The 22,714-nt window shown below is 41.4% G+C and overlaps 1 protein-coding gene across 1 annotated transcript; it reads left to right on the top strand.

Annotated features, from left to right (window-relative positions):
- Nucleotide 1: 1 nt before the first annotated feature.
- Nucleotides 2-19,179, top strand: LOC132780641 (N(4)-(Beta-N-acetylglucosaminyl)-L-asparaginase-like). The gene is made up of 10 exons (XM_067469619.1): nucleotides 2-212; nucleotides 3,834-3,972; nucleotides 4,908-5,064; nucleotides 7,603-7,648; nucleotides 10,951-10,989; nucleotides 11,745-11,833; nucleotides 13,170-13,185; nucleotides 16,224-16,291; nucleotides 17,715-17,819; nucleotides 18,875-19,179. Exons 1-10 carry the CDS (start codon nucleotides 101-103, stop codon nucleotides 18,962-18,964), a joined length of 861 nt encoding a protein of 286 aa, XP_067325720.1. The 5' UTR covers nucleotides 2-100; the 3' UTR covers nucleotides 18,965-19,179.
- The last annotated feature ends 3,535 nt before the right edge of the window (nucleotides 19,180-22,714 follow it).

Raw genomic sequence — 22,714 nt, 5'->3', positions numbered from 1 at the left:
CCACTTCCGCCTTCACTGCCGTCCAATCAGGACCCGGGGCTCTGAGTTTGACGGAATGCGCCCCTTTCCCCACGCGCACAGCTAGGGTTCGGCTGTTGCCATGGCAGCGGCGGCGGGGACTTGGGCCTTCTCCTTCTCCGCCTTGCAGAGGATGAGGGAGAGGCTGGTCCTAAAGGCCTCAGCCACGGACGCCCTGCAGGAGGCCATGGCAGGTGACCACGGCGGGGCTAGAGCAGGAGCAGGACTTATTCAGACATTAGCTTGATGCCCGGATTATTTGGTTTTGGATGTTAGGTCATATTGGTTTGGTCATTTGTAATGCATTGTCTTAGGGCCCTTCCACACAGACATATAACCCAGAATATCAAGGAAGAAAATTCCACAATATCTGCTTTGAATATATGTCAGTGTGGACTCAGATAAGCCTACCCTAGTGCTCCATTTCTCTGGCCCTTCCACACAGTCATATAACCCAGAATATCAAGGCAGAAAATCCTTGTATCCCAGAATACTTGTAGGGTGTCAAAATACACAAAGTAATCTATGTTAGGAAAAAATATTCAAGGAGCATAAAGTATATGATATTCAGGATATAGTTCAGTGTATTCACATAGAGTGAAGTTAATAGAAGCAACAGCTCTCAAACATAATACAGGGTGAGGCAGCATAACTTCCTTTTTTCAAAACTTAATATTTATTTATTTATTTATTTTGTCGTGTCAGAGCAACCAGTTCATTATATTACATTTCTAACAGAACAAAGCAAACAAACAGAAAAATACACAACTTGTGAGTTTGGTAGCTGGTTAAATGTCCTTTGACCAGTATCTGGCCACTTGGAGTGCTTCCGGTGTTTCTGCAAGAAGGTCCTCCATTGTGCATGTGGCAGGGCTCAGGTTGCATTGCAGCAGGTGGTCAGTGGTTTGCTCTTCTCCACACTCGCATGTCGAGGATTCCACTTTGTAGCCCCATTTCTGAAGGCTGGCTCTGCATCTCGTGGTGCCAGAGCGCAGTCTGTTCAATGCCTTCGAAGTCGCCCAGTCTTCTGTGTGCCCAGGGGGGAGTCGCTCATTTGGTATCAGCCATTGATTGAGGTTCTGGGTTTGAGCCTGCCACTTTTGGACTCTCGCTTGCTGAGGTGTTCCAGCGAGTGTCTCTGTAGATCTTAGAAAACTATGTCTAGATTTAAGTCGTTGGCGTGCTGGCTGATACCCAAACAGGGGATGAGCTGGAGATGTCTCTGCCTTGGTCCTTTCACTATTGGCTGCTACTTCCCGGCGGATGTCAGGTGGTGCAATACCGCTAAGCAGTGTAATTTCTCCAGTGGTGTAGGGCGCAGACACCCCGTGATAACTTAATAATAATAATAATAAACCCTTATTTGTACCCCGCTACCATCTCCCAAAGGACTCGGCGCGGCTTACAAGAGGCCGAGCCCAAATACAACAATAAAAACAGCAGCAGCAACAACACAATAACTAAAAAAAACAACAACAAAGCAATAACATTAACAATACCCAATGATGCAATTAAAAACAATGGCCGGGCCAAATGTAATAATTAAAATTAAAAGTGCTGGGCATGACAAGGTGGGGTGTTTGGAGGGGGAGTGGGATGGGCATGCAGATATCTTAGATCTCTGATAAAATGCGTTGGGACATAATGCTAGGAGTTTCCTTATTCTGGAAAGGCACACTGGAACAACCATGTTTTCAAGCTCCTCCTTCACGCTAGCGACGGGGCCTGCCTGATGTCCTTAGGGAGAGAGTTCCAGAGTCAAGGGGCCACCACCGAGAAAGCCCTATCCCTCGTCCCCACCAATCGCACATGTGATGCAGGTGGGATCGTGAGCAGGGCCTCTCCAGATGAACGAAGAGATCGTGTGGTTTCGTACACAGAGATGCATGCCACGCAGGTAGGCAGGTCCCAAACCATTTAGGGCTTTTTAGGTAAGCACCTGCACCTTGAAATGGGACCGGAAAATGAATGGCAGCCAGTAGAGCTCCTTAAACAGGAGGGTTGACCTCTCCCTGTAAGGGGCACCAGTTAACAACCTGGCCGCCCCCCGTTGGACCAATTGAAATTTCTGGGCCGTTTTCAAGGGCAGCCCCACGTAGAGTGCATTACAGTAGTCCAATCTGGAATTACTAAGGCGTGGACCACCCTGGCCAGATCCGCCTTCACGAGGTACAGTCGCAGTTGGCGCACGAGTCTTAATTGTGCGAAAGCCCTCCTAGCCACCGCCAACGCCTGAGCTTCAAGCGGCAGTGATGAGTCCAGGAGGACACCCAAACTGCGGACCTGTGACTTCAGGGGGAGTGTAACCCCGTCCAGCACAGGTTGCCACCTTATACCCCGATCCGGTTTACGATCGACCAGGAGGACCTCTGTCTTGTCGGGATTAATCTTCAGCTTATTCTTCCTCATCCAGACAGCCACAGTGGTCAGACACTCGTACAGCACCCGAGGGGCTTCCTTGGAGTTAGGTGGAAAAGTGTAGTAGAGTTGTGTGTCATCTGCATAGAGATGGCACCCAACTCCAAAACTCCGGATGACTTCACCCAACGGTTTCATGTAGATGTTGAAAAGCATGGGAGACAGAATGGAACCTTGTGGGACCCCACAGGTCAAAGGCTAGGGGTCCAAGCAGGTGTCTCCCAGCTTCACCAACTGGGAACGACCCTCCAGGAAGGAACGGAGCCACGATAGAACTGTGCCCCCAAGGCCCATCCCGGATAGCCGTCCCAGAAGGATACCATGATCGATGGTATCGAAAGCCGCTGAGATGTCCAAGAGAACTAACAGGGTCACACTCCCCCTGTCCAGTTCTCTGCGGAGGTCATCCACCAAGGCGAACAAAGCCGTCTCGGTGCCGTGGCCAGGTCTGAAGCCAGACTGTGACTGATCCAGGTAATTGATGTCATCCAGAAATCCCTGGAGCTGAGAGGCGACCACCCCCTCCAGCACCTTGCCCAGAAAAGGGAGGTTGGAGATAGGTCTGTAGTTGTTCAGCACCGTGGAGTCAAGGGAAGGCTTTTTTAGAAGTGGTCGAACCACAGCCTGTTTTAGCCGAGATGGAAAAATTCCCTGCTCCAATGATGCATTAATGATCAACACAAACCAGTCAGCCAACCCCTCCCTGGCCATTGTATGAAACCCATTCTATGAATCAGAAAGTTTATTTTTTATTTTATAATGTAGGCACATACCTAAAGTTTTGTTTTACGTAGTTTTGAAGATCAAATTAGGTAGGTGACGTCCCCCATTCCCCATTCTCCATACAGTGAGTAAACCGATTTGTGGACTTTGTCATGACTCTTGCCAGCATAGCAGGCATTATGTTGGCAATTTCTTCCTGAATGTTGGTCTTCAAATCTTGTAGGGTCCTTGGACCGTTCACAAAACACGGGATTTCAAAAAACCCCATAGAAAAAAAATCACAAGGTGTCAAATCTGGAGAGTGGGCCGGCCACTCCAAATCCACTCGAAAAGTAGGCCTTAACAGCAAAAGCACGCTCCTCACTGTTCCAACGCATGATGATGATGATGATAATAATAATAATAAAAAATATTTGTACCCCACCACCATCTCCTCAATGGGGTCTCAGAGCGGCTTACATGGGGCCAGACCCGAACAACAATTGCAATGAAAATCAAGACACAACCAAAAACGCAAACAATAACGTCATAATTACGTAAAACATATGAATACATAACAATATAAGACATAACAATATATTCTGCCCTTTTCATCCCGAAGGAAATTCAGAGTGAGTTTTCAAGATTCTTGAACATCTTATTCATAGAACTCTACTATTTGAATTTATCTGTAGATATTGAGAATGATGAAGCCACAGGGACCTTCGTAATAGGACGAGGGGGCTACCCTAACAAAGATGGTATAATCCAGTGTGATGCAGCAATAATGGAAGGACAGCCTGGGCGTTTTGGAGCTGTAGCAGCTTTGCATGGGTAAGTATTCTACTCAGAAACTGATCTTGTACTAAGTTAGATATTCTTCAGCACATTAAAGCTAATTGTTCTAAATGTGTTACTTGGTATTAGGCAGGTCATGACTATGTCCCTTGGCATCCTACTCTCCTGTCTATATATTATGATATAATAACACTTTGTAGATTTATGGTAGGGATGTAAAAAAAATACCTGCAGTGACTCACAGATAGGTTTTTTTGGGATGTAATCTGCAGTTCACATGACGAGGGAGTCACTATTTGAGCTCCACTCCCACATTTTCTTCCATAGCAGTTATACTATGTTAAAGAGACTTCTGTATAAAAACATAAACACACAGAAAAAAACATACTGATCTCTTTTAAGAGATGTATTGTTTTCAAGTTTGAACAACAATATTGTTTGATAACAAGAATTTGCATGGGTAATAGTAGTAGAGTTATTAAGACCGAACCAGGAGATGTTGTTTTCTATGTAATTTAATAGATATGTTTAATGGTTTTATTGTTTTTAATTATGTTTTTTAATATTTCTATGTTTAATTCTATTTTAATGTTTCTATGCAGTAGGTTTTAATTCACACTTTGTTATAGTTTTCAGTGTTAGCGGCTTTGAGTTTCCTTTGGTGGATAAAAAGTGGTGTATAAATATATAAGAATAATATGAATAAGAATATTTATGGAAGCCCAAAATTTATTCATCCTTTCCCCATTTATCTGTGGTAGGAATGGGATTCAGGTTGGACTGGCATGTTGCTTATTATTACTAGTTTACATTATTTGTCTGCCATATTTTTAGGAGCATAGTGTTCTTCCTGAGACCCAAGTAGCTTCTCGTGTTTATCATCTCATATTTTGAATATTAGATTTATTAACTGTATTCTTAAAGGTAACCATGACACTTGTTTTTTAATCATACTCTTTTTACTGTTAAAGAATTGGAACTCCTCTTGCAGTAGCACGAAAAGTCATGGATGAGGCTCCTCACAACTTTCTAGTTGGAGATGGGGCTGTGGATTTTGCAAAAGAACAAGGCTTTGCTGTGGAAGATAACAGAAGTATGATGAGCACACAGAGTACTGAAGCTTATAAGGTAATGCTCTACTTTGGATCAATATTGATATGAATGAATTTGTGTGGAGGTAAAAGATTTGAACCTAGAAATAAATCCTTTATGTCTTTACATATATAAAGTGGGCCTAACATCAATACATATATTTACAAAAAGGATATAGTACTTTTCAGATGATTTGCCAGTTTTCAGCTCAAAGATGTCTAGATTCTTCATGCTGATATTTATTGATCACTGCATTACTTTATAAGTGCTTACAGATTATCTGTTTAATAAAAATCTTTCCTGGCACAGATGTCAGGCTGACTGGCCAACAATTGTTTGAGTCCTCTCCTTTTCCCTTATTGAAGATTGGGGAAACATTTACCCTCTTCCAGTCTGCGAGGGCTTTCCCTTTTTTCCACAAATCCTCAAAGGATATTACCATTGCTTCTGAAATTACTTCTGAAAGTTCTTTTAAAACTGTTGGATATAATTCACCTGGCCCTGTTGATTTGAATTCATTTAGGTTAGCCTAACTTTTTACCTATTCTGTCCTGCATTTCCTGTACTTCATCATCTGCCGTATTTTCCCAGGTTGTTTTGGGAGAAAGCCAACTCCACTTGGTGCCTCATCATACTAGACAGTGGTTCTCAACCTGTGGGTCCCCAGATGTTTTGGCCCTCAATAGCTGGTAAACTGGATGGGATTTCTGAGAGTTGTAGGCCAAAACACCTGGGGACCCACAGGTTGAGAACCACTGCACTACAGCATGGATCCTCTTTAAATCTGGTTGTTGCATCTTTCAGAATTTTGGGGTTTGTAGTTTAGGAAGGAACATTTAAAGTGCTCAGCCAGGAGGGTCCTGGGCTTTAGGTAAAGGTAAAGATTTCCCCTTGACATTAAGTCTCATCGTGTCCGACTCTGGAGGGTGGTGCTCATCTCCATTGCTAAGCTAAAGAATCAGTGTTGTCCATAGATGCCTCCAAGGTCATGTGGCCAGCATGACTGCATGGAGCGCCCTTATTTCCCGTTGGAGCGGTACCTATTGATCTACTCACATTTGCATGTTTTCGAACTGCTATGTTGGCAGAAACTGGGGCTGACAGCGGAAGCTCACGCCGCTCCCCAGATTTGAGCCACCAACCTTTTGGTCAGCAAGTTCAGCTCAGAGGTTTAACCCACTGCACCACGTGGGGCTCCTCCTAGGCCTTACTAAACAACAAACCCTAGAATTTTGCAGGAGGTAGCAACTGGATTTAAAGTGGATCCATGCTGTAGTGTGATATTAGGTTTTTGACAAGAAGGTGTTCGGTAGTTCTGCCTTTTTTCTGTCTCTTGTCAGCATTTCACCATCTTCATGCCGTGGCCATACCAGTTCTTTGTTCTTCTATAATGGTATAAACTATTCTTTTTATTTTTAAAACAGAACAGGCTCAAACAGGCAAGTTTGAGCCTGTTCTGCACTATAGATATTCCGATTTCCTTCTTACATATGCTGGCTATCCATTTGAATTTCTCTTTGGTGATTTCCCTCTTTCTCATTTCTTGGGCATGTCCCTTTTAAATCTTAGCTTAGTTGATGACCGGAAGGAATTAAAAATAAGCCAAGCTTCTGCCTATTTCTCTATCAACCTCTATCAAGATTTAATGCTGCTTCTACCCATTCTGATAAAGCTATCTGGAAAGTTATGCTTCTATTCAAAGTAGTGGGAAATCCCTGTCACTGTCCTTCCCCTGCTTCTTATGGTGGATCTGCGTTAATCCAAGGCCAGTCTGGAGTGTTGTACAGATTGGGTCACACAAGGACTCTCCCATCCTTACTGCCCTCTCCTGCCCTCCATGTCATGGCAGTCACTGGCATTGGTTCTACCTATTGGCTGTTGTGGCAGTAATGTCATCCAGAATCCATCCCTCCTCTTTCCCAAAGTGCCTCATTGCTCCAATTGATGTCAATGCAGGCAATAGCTGACAAGTAGGACCTGTGTTGTAACTGGAGACCGGGGCAGTCACTTCCATTCTTATCCCAGGCTGCCTGAGCCCAGGAAGCATGGGACAGTTGTGACCAGTTCTGTCCTCAAACTGGCCCAACTGTTCCAATAAGCCAAAATTCGGACTATCCCCAAATTTTGGATTATATGTGGCAAGACTGTGTTGAGCTGCATTAATCAGTTTGGCTTCCATGGAGCTGATCCAGGCCTATACTTATCCAAGTATCAGTGTGGATGTGCCCTTAGGCCCCATTACACTCACCATTTAATTTAGTTTCAAACTAATATGAATAAAAGGCTTTATTTAATGAACCTTTGTGGCAGTTTGTTGTCTGGCCACTGCAGTTTAAAACTTCAAACTGCACTAAATCATCTGTGTTGATAGACCTCTGTCACTAATCCTCAATTTAGGCAGAAGTCTAGGATTAAGATACTGCAAAAGAAACAATGTGACAAACAATCTCAATATGTAGCCAATGCATATACAATTACTCATTACCAACTAAGTTTTTACTTGTAGATAAAACTACTATTAGATCTTGGTAATATTTGAATGCATAATTAATTATAGTCTTTGAATTTCTATAGGAATATTTAGAGAAGGGAAAAGCTGTGAAAAAACATGATACACTAGGTAAATATTTTTTTAATTATTAAAACAATACTTTCATGGCACAAGACAAATCTTCCAACATTATTTTTAAATCTTGGACGCATTGCTGTGACATTTTAAATACTTTTTTGGATAGTTCATAATACACATACATACATACATACATACATGGAGTAGCGATGAATTAATGATAGTAAGCATTGTTGATTTTGTGAAGTAAATGTTGGGACAGCACATTCTGGACTGTTTCAAATATGAATTTTTCTATCCATATTGAACTTCCTTGTAGCAAGTATGTAGGCCTTTGTGTAGGCTAACGTGCATGGGAGGTAAACACATGTGTCTTTCATGATATCTATATACAGACATACAAACACCATGAACACACACTAAAAGACATAGTGAAATGGATCTGTAAAATTCTCAGATCATAATGTACAGCAGAAGTAAATTTCCCCTCATATATCTGTATAGGCAAAATAACTTACACAAAACAATTTTAATCTTCTCTTATTTTAATATATATCTTCATGAGGATAGCCATGGAGCTTTCGATACGTGGGGCCTGGCAAAATTAACGCAGAGACAAGGCAGTGAGGATGATATCTGGTTTATTCTCCTATCCACTCTTTTCAGGGCTCAAGAGCCCAATCGTTAATACTATATTAAGGATTTTTTGGAATCACCAAAGTCATGCTTTCAATAGATCATATACCCAAGATCCTCCAGAAAGATAAAGTCACTCTTTGTGTAGTATTTAGAATTTCATTCTAAAAATGTTACTAAGATTTTGTTGTGCACAAAAAGTTGAAACTATGTTCAGCATAAAACAACAACAAAACAAATTTAAAAGTCTCTTTTGTGGTGGCATTTCTGTTAGCCCAATTAAAAGTTACAAAATATGTCACATTGGCTTTCATTGCTCGTAGGCTTTTTATAAGAAAATGAAAGCATGCAGGGAAAGGAAACTGATGGTGTGGTCAGATCATCTACATTTTGCTTTGGGAGTGAATATAGGAAATGGGTGTAGATTAAAACTAAAACCAGCCCCCATAAGTATGATTTGAATAGAAACAAAGCAATAAAGTACAGACAGTATAGTTTGACATCTTCATATGGCATTACACCACCCAATTCTCATTGATAATGGTGTGTTCCTATCCATTATGAGGCACTGCCTCAAAAAAGTGTGAGAAACACATTTTTGTGATTGAAACAGGAAAGCATGCCAGTTGAAGCAAACTTGTGCAGCTTTATTTTGCATTAGAAAGAATCTATCCTCAGAAATAAACCTCACAACTGATGATGATTGCAAAGTCCATTCCCTAAGAAAATGTTTGTGTTCTTCTCTTTTAATTTCTTCATTTAGCCTCAAGAGGGTATTGTGACTTAATATAGTTCAATCTAAATAGAAAACTAAACATTATGTGTAAAGGAAACAGTGTGGAGAATGAACTCTTTCCTAACAGTATTTCCGATAATATTCAGTGCAATATGTATGTAAAGGAGAGCAAGTAAATAGAGGGATGTAACTCATAGCTTCTGTCTACAAATCAAGTACATTTGCTGATTTGAAAATGTAGAGAAACTTTTACCCTAAACACTTGATTTTTATTTATTTTATTGATATATGGTGTTCCCCTTTTCAACAGAATACTAGATACTTCTTTTTGTATCTGAATTTGTTTATTTAATTTTATGTTTGTTTTAATATATTTATTTATTTATTTATAACTTTTATATACCGGTCTTCTCACCTCCGACGAGGGACTCAGGCCGGTTCACAACAGAGGATTCATATACAATAGTTTACAATACACAATATATCATTTCTTACCTCTTTGAAGCTGCTGAATAAAGCCACTCACATTGTCATAGACAATTATTCAGTTCTATGTTTCCTCGGTATTTACTGATGTAGAAATTGTTTCTGTGGAACTTGTCATGATGATGCGTAGAGTTTCAGTATAATCTTGTAGATATTTTCCAGCACTTTCACTGAGTTCAGTGGGTCTTTCAGATACATGGACTAAGACCCCATCTACACAGACTATTTAATATAGTTCAATACTAGTGGCCAGAGAACAAACTCCTACAAAAGCGACCAATAGAAAGCCCTGGTTTCAGGACTTCCTCTGTAATCATCTGCACGGCAAAACCACTTTCTTCAGTAGTGGTTTGAAACTGTATTGAATGGTCTGTGTAAATGGGTTCCTAATTGGGTTGGATTTAGACTTTGCTAGACCAACTTCAAAAAATGACCTCAAATTTTGTGCATTTTTACTTGAATATAAGTTCTGTGAATCCAGTGACATTCCCAAGAGTCTGCATATCATAGAATCATAGAATCAAAGAGTTGGAAGAGACCTCATGGGCCATCCAGTCCAACCCCCTGCCAAAAGCAGGAATATTGCATTCAAATCACCCCTGACAGATGGCCATCCAGCCTCTGTTTAAAAGCTTCCAAAGAAGGCGCCTCCACCACACTCCGGGGCAGAGAGTTCCACTGCTGAACGGCTCTCACAGTCAGGAAGTTCTTCCTTGTGTTCAGATGGAATCTCCTCTCTTGTAGTTTGAAGCCATTGTTCTGCGTCCTAGTCTCCAAGGAAGCAGAAAACAAGCTTGCTCCCTCCTCCCTGTGGCTTCCTCTCACATATTTATACATGGCTATCATATCTCCTCTCAGCCTTCTCTTCTTCAGGCTAAACATGCCCAGCTCCTTAAGCCGCTCCTCATAGGGCTTGTTCTCATATGATATAACTTACTTCCTTCTGGGCCGCATTGATACCCAAAAAGCATATCTACTCATCTAAACACATATAAGACCAATGTTAGCACAAACACAAAAAAGCATGCAGGGTTTGTGATATTAGTGTGGCTTGTCTCAAAGTGTATTCTGCTATATACTAGCTAGAGCGTAAATATGTATTTTTACTAGACATCTAGTTGTGAAGTGACATGTAAATGCAAAAGTTGATTCGTGTGGAAGTCATGACTGTTGAATGTCACAATGAATGTATGTAATATGCAAATCTGGATCTGTCCCCCCCCCCCCCATCTCAATTTCTGCATTCTCCCCACCTCATCATTCAAATTGTCCAGATAGGTCATACTTATCTATTTACATTATTTTTAAAATAAAAGAATCACTAGATTAGTGAGCTTGGGATAAACAGAGGGTGCCACCAAGATTTCAGTGGAATTCCAAGGACATTTCAGAAAAATATTACTTTTTCATGAAATTTCATGATGTTTAGTTTCAGAAGCTTACAATATATTCATATTTTTCAGAACATGAAATTCCATTATTATCTTTTCAACAGGTTTGATTGCCTTGGATGTCTATGGAAACATAACAGTTGGTAAGTGAGAATGGCACAAACCTAACAACCGATTGCTTTCCACCACCCACCTATTAATGTTTTGTCATTGCAACATTGTTGTCTATACCAGGGATTCTTAAACTTTTCACTCAAGACACCTCTTTGCCGAATAAATTTTGACATGATTCCAGGTATATAGAAGAAATAGTAGTAAAAAATCAGGCCTATATTGATCATAAATCAGCATTTGCAAGGCTTGACAAATAGGCTGATTTTTTTTTAATGAAGTATAACTGAAGCATCTTTTGCAGAGTCCACTGCTGGCATTGTACAACAAAGTTGGGTAAATGTTTAAAACAGCCACTAGATGGTGTTCAGAATTTTTTTGTGGCTCCAGCATTGAGCCGATGGGACCTCATTTGGGGTTGGGACCCACAGTTTAAGAAGCCCTGGTCTGTACATCTGTGGCTCACCCTGTTCCTCCTACAGTCTCATAAGGTTTTTGTCAAAATCCCAAGTTACCTGAATCTTTGCTTACAAGCCAGAGCAAGGATATGACATTGGAATCTCCATACACATTTTAGAGCATGGGAACCTTATCGCCATATATTTAATCATTTTGTGTGTTGTAGAAACATTGCACAATTTCTCAACATTCATGCAGGTTGCGGTAGCATCATTTTTGAATTTAAGACAAAATCCTTTGCTAAACTGCTTCACTTCAGTGTTCAAAAATAAGCTATTAGCAAATAAGAATACGTACTAATATACAGGTTTTCTTTTTTAATCTTTAGGGGTTTCTACTTCTGGGGCACCTTTCAAATATCCGGGAAGAGTGGGAGATTCTCCATTGCCAGGTTGTGGGCTCTATGCAGATAAAGAGGTATGCCAATTTCTCCTGTGAATTTTATGAGATAAAGGCATAGTAAAAATGCAACGTAGATTCTAGAACCAAGCAAATATTTGTTGCTCGCAAAAAGATGTTCTAGATTTCAAAAACGGACAGTGTGAGCCACAGTACAAGGTGCATTAATGGTAACTTTGGAAAACTGCATGTAGATAGTCAAATGTTGTAATTTATTCCCACTTGACTTCAGCCAAAGGTTTATTGACCAAAATAAAGGCTACTGACTGACTGGCATATAGATAGTTACATGCATCTCAAACATTTTGTTCTAGATGTGAGAACCATAACAATCCAAATACTTGTAAAAATATTTGAATTCATTGAGAATAATTTCTATAAATGTAAATAGCTTGATAATCAGAAATAAGAAATGATTCAGAGATACACCCCTTGAGAAAGATGAAGATCATGTTTTTCAGAGTAACCCTGGTGGCGCAGCATGTTAACCCGCTGAGCTGCTGAATTTGCTGACTGAAAGTTCAGCTGTTTGAATTTGGGGAGCAGGGTGAGCTCCCGCTGTTAAGCCCAGCTTCTGCCAACCTAGCAGTTCGAAAACATGCAAATGTGAGTAGATCAATAGATACCGCTTCTGCAGGAAGGTAACAGCTCTCCATGCAGTCATGCCAGCCACGTGACCTTGGAGGTGTCTACGGACAACGCCAGCTCTTCGGATTATTAATGGAGATGAACACCACCCCCAGAGTGAGACACAACTAGACTTAATATCAGATGAAACCTTTACCTTTACAGTGTTATTGGAAAGGGTGCAATTAACCAGTGTAGACTATGTATTGTACCCTACTTGTTTAAATTTTCAATACTTCTGTTGTTTTCTCATTCAAAGGCAGTGAAAAATGCAATGTTACAAAATAACAAAACTAATGTGCTATAGTTTTAAAAGATAGAATTTTACTAATGAACTAGCCATCCCCTGCCACGCGTTGCTGTGGCCCAGTCTGTGTATATGTGTTTTGTGTGTATGTATGTTTATATGTGTATGTATGTGATTTTCGCATGCGTTGTAATGTAATTTTTATTTTTTGGCTTTTTAAGTCCCTTCCACTGTGTTTTTCAGTGTTTTTATGAGTGATGGTCACTTGTTGGCCTGATACGTGATGGTCACTTGTTGGCGTGTATTGTGTCCAAATTCGGTGTCAATTCATCCAGTGGTTTTTGAGTTATGTTAATCCCAAAAACAAACATTACATTTTTATTTATATAGATTTAATGTCTAAACTTCTTAGTCATCATGGAAACAATGGATTCAAATCGTTTTCTGTTATTTCTTACATAATATTGTCTTTTATTCTAGGTAGGAGCTGCAGCAGGTATGTCATTTTCTAAAGACCTATGAATTTTTGAATTTGTGTTTAAATGTATTGAGGCACATACAGGAGCTAGACTGTTCTAAATTCATGCAGTTTTGGAAAATTTAATCTTTGCAATTCTGAAAACACCAATGTTGAATGCAGTAGTTGACAGGATGAGGGTAAACAAAATGATATTCAGTCCTGACATAGAGGAATTATTGCTTGGTGACTTGTCTATTTGGGTGAAAGGTTTTGATTTTACTTTACATGAGTCAATTGCCCTCTAAAGCAGGGTTTCTTAAAATTTTCTGCTCATGACCTCTTTGAGCCCAATAATTTTTTATATGACACAGGTATTTAATTATATAGACATAAAAAATGTCAGCTGGGCACTTAAGCATATGCACAGCCTTCTGCTACTGCTATGGTTTTCTGAATTATTGAAACCAGCATTAGAGGACCATCAGAAAAAGTACAGGGTTGAGATGTATTAAGTAATGATTAAAGATTGAACCAAGGTATGAGAAATGTGGAACTATTTCAATGTCTTCATCATCTAAAGTTATGTAAAGAGATGACTCACTAGAAAAGACAATTACGCTTGATAACATAGAGCGCAGTAGGAAAAGAGGATATCACATTCCATATGGATAGACTCATTCAGAAAACCCACAGCCCTGAGTCTCTAAGAGATGAGTGCGGCTGTTAAGGATAGGGTAACTTGGAGATCTCATTCAGAGAATAGTCATAAGGCGAAGTCACTTTGAAGACAATTAACAACAACATGATGTATGGCTAGCTATATTAATTGCTTATTAGATTCAGAAGCAACACAGTTCTAGTTAATTCAATCTTAACTTTCAATATGATTCTGTCCATATGCTTGCCTGTATATCTTGCACTGACCTTTCAATTTAAAGATGTCAGAATCATTGACATCTTGCCCAATGAGGCATTGTTCTTAAAAAGGTTGCTTGCCAACACAATGCTTTTCAGAATGTATATCTCATCTAGCAGAATGTGTGTCCTCTAAACTGTGTACTTAGTTACTGCATATCAGTTAGCTAGAAACAGATTCTGATATCACCCACTTGGTAGTTATTGTGCTTTGCTTTAATTGTAAAACTTAGATTCAGAACCCTTCAGTGGGGTACATCAATTGCTTAAGTACCATATATTCTGATGAATAAATTGACCTCATGTATGAAGTAAGGGCAGGTTTGGGGATCAAAATTGTAGATTTTGGTGTGATCCAGAGATAAATCAAGGATCAAGTGCTACAGGGTTCCGTCCTGGGCCCGGTCTTGTCCAGCATCCTTATTAATGACTTAGATCAGGCATCCTCAAACTGTGGCCCTCCAGCTGTTTGGGCCTTCAACTCCCAGAATTCCTGGGAGCTTGTTAGGGCTTCTGGGAGTTGGAGACCCAATCAGCTGGAGGGCTGCAGTTTGAGGACACCTGACTTAGATGAAGGGTTAGAAGGCATTATAATCGAGTTTGTAGATGACACCAAATTGGGAGGGATAGCTAATACTCCAGAAGACAGGAGCAGAATTCAAAATGATCTCAACAGATTAGAGAGATGGGCCAAAACTAACAAAATGAAGTTCAACAGTGACAAATGCAAGATACTCCACTTAGGCATAAAAAAATGAAATGCAGAGATACAGAATGGGGGATGCCTGTCTCAACAGCAGTATGTGTGGAAAAGATCTTGGAGTCCTTGTGGACAAGAAGTTGAACATTAGCTAACAATGTGATGCGATGGCTAAAAAAAGCCAATGGGATTTTGGCCTGCATAAATAGGAGTATGGTGTCTAGATTAATGGAAGTCATGCTATCCCTCTATTCTGCCTTGGTCAGACCACACTTGGAATACTGTGTCTAATTCTAAGCACCACAGTTGAAGGGAGATGTTCACAAGCTGGAATGTGTCCAGAGAAGGGCGGCTAAAATGATCAAGGATCTGGAGAACAAGCCCTATGAGGAGTGGCTTAAAGAGCTGGGCATGTTTAACCTGAAGAAGAGAAGGCTGAGAGAAGACATGATGGCCATGTATAAATATGTGAGTGGAAGTCATAGGGAGGAGGGAGCACCTTGTTTCCTGCTGTCCTGGAGACTAGAACGTGGAACAATGACTTCAAACTGCAGGAAAGGAGACTCCACCTGAACATTAGGAAGAATTTCCTAACTGTGAGGACTGTTCAGCAGTGGAACTCTCTGCCCCAGAGTGTGATGGAGGCTCCTCCTTTGGACGCTTTTAACAGAGGCTGGATGGTCATCTGTTGGGGTTGCTTTGAATGCAATTTTTCTGCTTCTTGGCAGGAGGTTGGATTGGATGACCCACAAGGTCTCTTCCAATTCTATGAGTCTGTCATTCCGCAGAGAGGGGAAAGCACCAATAACCACCTCTGGGGCCAGTTGCCCCTGGCTGCCACTGCCCTTTTCCTTACCATCTGCTTCTAGAAAATGTTGAGAGCTTAGTCTTGTGAGAACATAAAATAAATCTGCTTTTGTGGGATGCTACAAAGAGTCACCACTATTGTTGCCATTTCCTAGTAAGGGAATCTAACATTTTATTAAGAGTATTATCAAAATGTGATTGTCCTGGTTGCAATATGTTCACATGAGAGTTAGGATCTGCTACTGTAAATTAAACATACACCTGAATGCAAAAGCCATGATTACTTTTAATAATATTCAGATATAGTAAGGATAAACATTCATATTTATGACCACTTTAAAGTAATGCAGTGTGGATAATGATGTGTTTTCACATGCACATCCAATGTGTATTTGCATCTCTAAATATGACACAAAACAGTGATTTGAATTCAGCTTAACGTTTTCTGAGTTTTCTGTGGAAAAGTAATTGAAAACCAGTACTGTTTTTCGTTTGTATATCCCACTTAAACCCCCACTGGTTTTTACTCAGAAAATATGATACTAGAATGTTATATATATGGTGTATTGCAACCTTGTTCCCTTATCCATAGCAACAACAGAGTTTCACACTGAGTTTCATAAAAACATTTTTTCTCTCTTCTTGTTGTCAGCTACTGGTGATGGAGACATGATCATGTGCTTCAGTCCCACTTTTCATGTAGTCCTATTAATGAAACAGGTATGCTTTCTAATTTCTGGTCAGTGAATGTTGAGCTAGGTAGCTTGAAGCGAAACTGGAGAATTCAAGATAAGGAGACTGAGATTCAAAGTGCCTAAGGTCTGCACTGTCAGAGATTGTTCTCTCAGCTTCAGTGGGCATTTCAGGCTACAGAGGGAGCTTCTTTATCCGTGCTTAGGCTTGTCTAGAATGTTTGCATTTATACTTAAGACCTGTTTACTGTGTATACAGAACTCAAGCAGAGAGCAGTAAAGTAGTGAAACAAGTAGGACTTAAAGCAAGTTAACAACTGTACATGCATTTATATTATAAAAATGCATATGAATAGATGGGATGACTATTAGACTACAAACCAGTCATCTACAAATGGGAACCCACAATACTCCCCTGAAATTAAAGATTTAAACAATTGAACAAAATGGAATTGGCTACAGTTGTAATTCACTGTAGGGGTTTGAAGTAAAGATTTGACATGTGCCAGTAAACCATAAAAACAATGCTGACATATGAAATTACCCGCATATAAGACGACTTGGCATATAATACGACCCCCAACTTTTCCAGTTAAAATATAGAGTTAAGACGACTCCCATGCATAAGACTACACCCACGTATAAGACGACCCCTGACTTTTGAGAAGATTTTATTGAGTTAAAAAGTAGTCTTATACGCCAGAATATACTGTAATTCATTATATTGTCTAAATCCTCATTCACTTGAGGGGTAGAGCCCCAGGTGGCACAATGGGTTAAACTGCTGAGCTGCTATACTTGTTGACCAAAAGGTCAATGGCTCAAATCCAGGGAGCGAGGTGAGCTCTCACTGTTGGCCCCAGCTTCTGCCAACCTAGCAAATATGAGTAGATCATTAAGTACCACTTTGGTGGAAAGGTAATGGCGCTCCATGCAGTCATGACCTTGGAGGTGTCTACCGACAATGCTGGCTCTTCGGTTTAGAAATGGAGATGAAAACCACCCCCCAGAACTGGACACGACTAGAGTTAACATCAAGGGGAAACCTTTACCTAGATAACATTTTCCCAGAACATGTTACTCATGCTATATAATCCCAATCATATTTTGAAGTCTTTTATACTTATCTATATTGACATAAACAAAAGGAGCAACATGCATCTGATTTTCGTTTATTTACACAGCATTAAGGATGAATGAATTAGAACTGTGAGTTTTCCAGGCTGTATGGTCATGTTCCAGAAGCATTCTCTCCTGAACTTTCATAGAAACCTGTAGTTGGACATGTTCAACTATGGACACAGTGAAATGAAAAGATTTAATTTAATCACGGCTAACTAGTTGCATGACCTGCAGTGGATCTGAGTTAAGTATGGTTTGCGTAAATCTGGATTCAACGAGTTGGAACAGAAAAGTGTAAACTTGGTTTGGATTTTGTGTTTCCCTTTCAGGGTCTGTCTCCTATGGATGCATGCCAGAATGTTGTCCAGGATATCCTCCAGCGAATAGGAAAGGAAAATATGTTTGAACTTGGAATAATTGCAATGAATATGAAGGTACAGCACAAACATATTTTCATATTTTCCTGATTAATTAAGATTATAATAATTAGATTTTGTTATTTGTGGACTATTTGCCCCTTCCTCTAATAGGGACTTTGATAATACCAGTTTTCCTCCTGATCTGTGTTCAATTAATTTAAGTTTAGTTAGCAGTCAGATCTTTGGTTTCTGTGAGGAAATCAAACTGACAAGGTGGCTTGGTCCAGCTGCATGTACATTCCCTCACTCATTTGCTTTCTCACCTGAGGGAGTGAGGGAGAAAAAGTGAGGTATATAATGGGGAAGGCATGAAGAGGGAAAATGTGGACATGCATTCCCTTGCACATTCACTCTTTCACTCAGGTGATGTGGGGGGTAGAGAATGGAACAGGAGAGTGGAGGGAGAATGTGCGTTCATGCATTCCTTCACTTACTTAGGGGAACGGGAAGAGAAGGGATTGAGGGGAGTATAAGGAGAGAGGGTTCACATATGCGTCCCCTCATTCACTTGAGGGGATGGGATAGGGGAGAGTGTGGAGGAATGAGACATCTACATGTTCCCTTGTGCTCTTCACTCACTCACTAATGCAGACAGAAAGAGAACAAGGCAGGGGAGTGTGTGATGCATACATACATTACTCATTCAGGTGGGTGGGAGATGGGATGGAATGGGGGAGCACAAGGGAGAGGGTCTGTTTCTGGGAAGTTGTGCACTGCTCATTGCCCTCCTCCAACTCCCCTCATTGCACTCACTCAATCTGAGCAAGTGAGTGAACATGAGAGAGAATGCAAATAAAGCTGCGCCAGTACAGATGCTATTTAGTGTGTGTTAAATACAGTTTGGGGGCCTAGAGATACTCAGTTTTTTCATTTTCACATTGATCCTGCTCCCTGAACCTCACAATAGCAGAGGGCTGACTGTAGTAGATAAATCCTAGCACTCATTTCTTTCTCTAAAGAAGGGATAAGGCTGGATTTGCTGCAGTAATAATTGACCCACTGGCGATTAAATGTTTTTAATAATTTATAATCAGTTCATTTGTCTTTTTTCCCTGGATTTCTGATGTTAGGGAGAAGTTGGAGCTGCTTCATCAATGTCATTTCCATATTGCATCTGGTCTCAGGGAAAGGATTCTGTAGAACAATTGCTAAAACAATAATAGCTTGACAGAATCGAAGTATCTTTGTGATCATCTTTGGAGCCATTTCCATGATACTTGATTTTTTTATATAAAGTTTGAAGGGAGGTATATTCACAAGTTTCTTTAGGTTTGCATCCAGTCACATAGTTGTATGAGTGCTTCAGCCTCAGCAGAGATAAGGTTATTTTTTCCAAGGCCAAACAAGAACAAAAGTGTGTAAATATGTAAATATGGGTTGCTTACCTGTAAACATAGTTTCCCGAGTGGTAGCCTGTATTCACACCATTGGTATTCCCTGCGCTCGCGCAGGCCAGCAACGGACATTCCCAAGCTACTAACTGACCGTTAGAGAAGCCCCGCCCCTTCCTTTCCCCCATAAATAGCCCTGCCGCGGGGCTACCGGCCAGTTCTTCCGCCGCAGAAAAAGGCAGCCAGAAGCCCTGGGGCATGACCAAGAGTGTGGGGAGGATGGGCGGGACGTGTGAATACAGGCTACCACTCGGGAAACTATGTTTACAGGTAAGCAACCCATATTTTCCCCGCGTGGTAGGCCTGTTATTCACACCATTGGTAGACTAGCGAGCTGCTAACCTTGGAGGAGGGTGTCATGCCACAGCTGAAAACAGGACCGCCCTGCCGAAGGCTGCATCCTTCTTTGATGCTATATCCAGTTTATAATGTGCCACAAAGGTAGACGGAGTCGACCAAGTTGCAGCTCTGCATACCGCATCCAACGGTACTCCACGTAAGAACGCCGTCGACGTCGCCATCGCCCTTGTAGAGTGAGCTTTCACCTGTAAAGGTAAGTCCTTCCCTGCCAAAGTGTAAGCCTTTCGTATAGTTAAAACTATCCATGATGAAAGGCGTTGGGATGACACTGGGAAGCCTAACGTATCCTTACGGTACTTCAAAAACAACCTCGGGGATTTCCTAATAGCTGAGGTTCTGTCTAAGTAAAAGATTAGGGCTCTACGAACGTCCAGTAAGTGAAGGGTCTTCTCCAAAGGAGAAGTTGGGTTTGGAAAAAGGGCAGGAAGTACTATTTCTTGAGATAGATGAAATTTCGTGGCTACCTTTGGTAGAAAAGCTAGGTCAGTCCTGAGGACCACTCTATCCTTGTGCAATCTTAAATACGGGTCGTCATGTCTAAGTGCACAAATCTCTCCTGCTCTGCGTGCTGATGTTATAGCCACTAGGAACGCTGTCTTCCAAGATAGGAAAGACAGATCTACTGTTGCCATAGGTTCAAATGGTGGCCTCGTCAGAGCCGAGAGAACTACCTCAAGGCTCCATGCCGGGGCCACCGGCGTTACTGGGGGCCTGATATTTCTAAAACCTTTCATGAATTGTGAGACTAATGGATCGCTAAAACAAGATGGAAGTCCTGCCTTCCTACGAAACCATGTTAGAGCAGCTAAATAACACTTCAATGAGGACAAGGTAAGGCCTTGGTTAGCAAGTGACATTAAAAAGTCTAGTACTGTTCTTGTTGGGGCCGTGCATGGGCTTGTTCCTTTTTCCTGAGCAAATTTCGTAAACCGTGACCATTTGTAAATGTATGACTTTCTCGTGGATACCCTCTGTGCTGCCTCAAGGACCCTTTTCACATCTTTGGAGAAATCCGAATTCATTCCTCTTGAATTGGAAGGATTCTCCAAGCAGTCAACCTCAGGGTTTGAACGTCTGGGTATAGGACCTGATTGTTCTGGATTGATAACAGGTCCTTCCTGCCAGGAAGTGGTTTGTAAATTTTCCTTGACAATCGAAGTACTAGGGCGAACCACGGCTGGCGAGGCCACCATGGAGTAACAAGGATTCCCGTTGCCCTGTCCTGGCATAGTTTTGAGACTACTCTCAGTATCAGAGGGAATGGAGGGAATGCATAAACCTCCTGTATTCCCCAATGGAGTAAGAATGCGTCCCCTAGACAATCCTGTCTCATATCCCCTCTTGTCCACGCGCAGTACAGGCGACACTTCCTGTTCTCTTGCGACGCAAACAGATCTACTGCTGGTGTTCCCCATGTTTTGAAAAGGAGGGATGCTACTTCCCCGTGTAGTGTCCATTCGTGATGGCTGAGAGGATTTCTGCTTAGGAAATCTGCCAGGGTGTTCTGTTTCCCCGGCAGATGGACTGCTGTGAGGTGGATGTTTCTCTCCACACACCAGTGCCATATTTGTAGTGTCAATGCCAACAGAGTGGGGGAATGTGTGCCGCCCTGCTTGTTGATGTAATATTTCACAGTCGTATTGTCTGTGAGAATTTGGACAATTCGATTTTCTAAAACCGGTTCGAAGGCCTTTAGTGCCTTGTCTACTGCAAGTAATTCCAGTTGGTTTATGTGTAAAACAGATTCTATTGTTGACCATTTCCCTTGAGCTGTGAGATCGTCCACATGAGCTCCCCACCCCATGAGTGAAGAGTCCGTGGTTACAACCTTGGAAGCAGCAGACTCCCGGAAAGGCAGTCCCGCACATACATTGCCGCGCTCCAACCACCACAATAGGGATTCTCGTATCACCCCAGGTAATGAGAGGAGCGTGTACGGCCTGTGCACCAAAGGATCGAATACTGACAGGAACCATGATTGTAACGGTCTCATGTGCAGTCTCGCTAGAGGGGTTACTGCTGTTGTAGAGGCCATGTGACCCAGGACCACTTGAATCTTTCTGGCCTGTACTTTGTCTCGTTGGAGCAACTCCCGTAATAGTCTTTCTAGGTTTAAGAAGCGGTCGTCTGGAAGAAACGCCCTCTGCAACTGCGAGTCCAAAATCGCTCCGATAAACTGTATTCTTCTCGTTGGGGTGAGCTGGGACTTTTCCCAATTCACGATCAGACCTAGGGACTGGAGAAAACACAACGTTTTGTTGATATGCTCTATGATTTTATCTCTAGATTTCGCTGTTACCAACCAGTCATCTATATACGGATAAACCGTAATCCCAGAGGTGCGTAGGTAAGCCGCCACTGCCGCCATGCACTTGGTAAAAACTCTTGGCGCGGTAGCTAGTCCGAACGCCAAGGCATTGAAGGTAAAAGCCTGATGTCCCACCATAAACGCTAGATATCTCCTATGTTCTTTAGCAATTGATATATGGAAATAAGCGTCTTTGAGGTCTATTGTTGCGAACCAATCATTTTTATTAAGCAAAGGAAGCAATGTTTTCAAAGATAACATTCGAAACTTCTTAGGTGTTATGAATGAATTTACATCTCTCAAGTCTAATATAGGCCGCATTCCTCCTCCTTTCTTAGAAATCAGGAAATATCTTGAGTAGAAGCACAGCCTATGCTCCCCTGGCGGTAATGGAGAAATAGCTCCTTTAGACAATAGAGTGTCAATCTCCTCCTGTAGTAAAGGGGAGGGAGTTGTAACCTTAACTCTACCAACTGGTGGTAGTTCATTAAACTCAATAAAATAACCACTTTTAATAATCTTTAAGACCCATTGGTCGTTAGTTATCTCAGACCAGATGTCAAAATAAGGTGCTAAGCGATCTTCAAAAAAAGGATGCACCTTAGCACGTATTTCCTTACTTAAAAGTCCCAAACAGGAATTATGAGTAACTGTAGTAACATTCTGAACTTTAGCATATGGATCAACTCCCTGAACAGGAGAAACTTCCATTGGACCAACCACAGCGGAACCAATGTCAAAAGCGCTGTTTTGGGCCCCCCAGGCGGCTAGGCTTATTCTGGTATGGCTGATAGCGATTCTTTGCCCCATAGGACTGCTTTCGTTGTCCAAAGGATCTGTTATATTGTGAT

Source organism: Anolis sagrei, chromosome 1, assembly GCF_037176765.1.
Source record: "Anolis sagrei isolate rAnoSag1 chromosome 1, rAnoSag1.mat, whole genome shotgun sequence".
Lineage (NCBI taxonomy): Eukaryota > Metazoa > Chordata > Lepidosauria > Squamata > Dactyloidae > Anolis > Anolis sagrei.
This window is presented reverse-complemented; position numbering and strand designations above follow the sequence as displayed.

Coding starts and splice junctions, on each gene's coding strand:
- LOC132780641 (XM_067469619.1), top strand. CDS start 101: ATGGCAGCGGCGGCGGGGACTTGGGCCTTCTCCTTCTCCGCCTTGCAG. Junction 3,973..4,907: donor GCTGTAGCAGCTTTGCATGG/GTAAGTATTCTA, acceptor TTACTGTTAAAG/AATTGGAACTCCTCTTGCAG. Junction 10,990..11,744: donor CTATGGAAACATAACAGTTG/GTAAGTGAGAAT, acceptor TTTAATCTTTAG/GGGTTTCTACTTCTGGGGCA.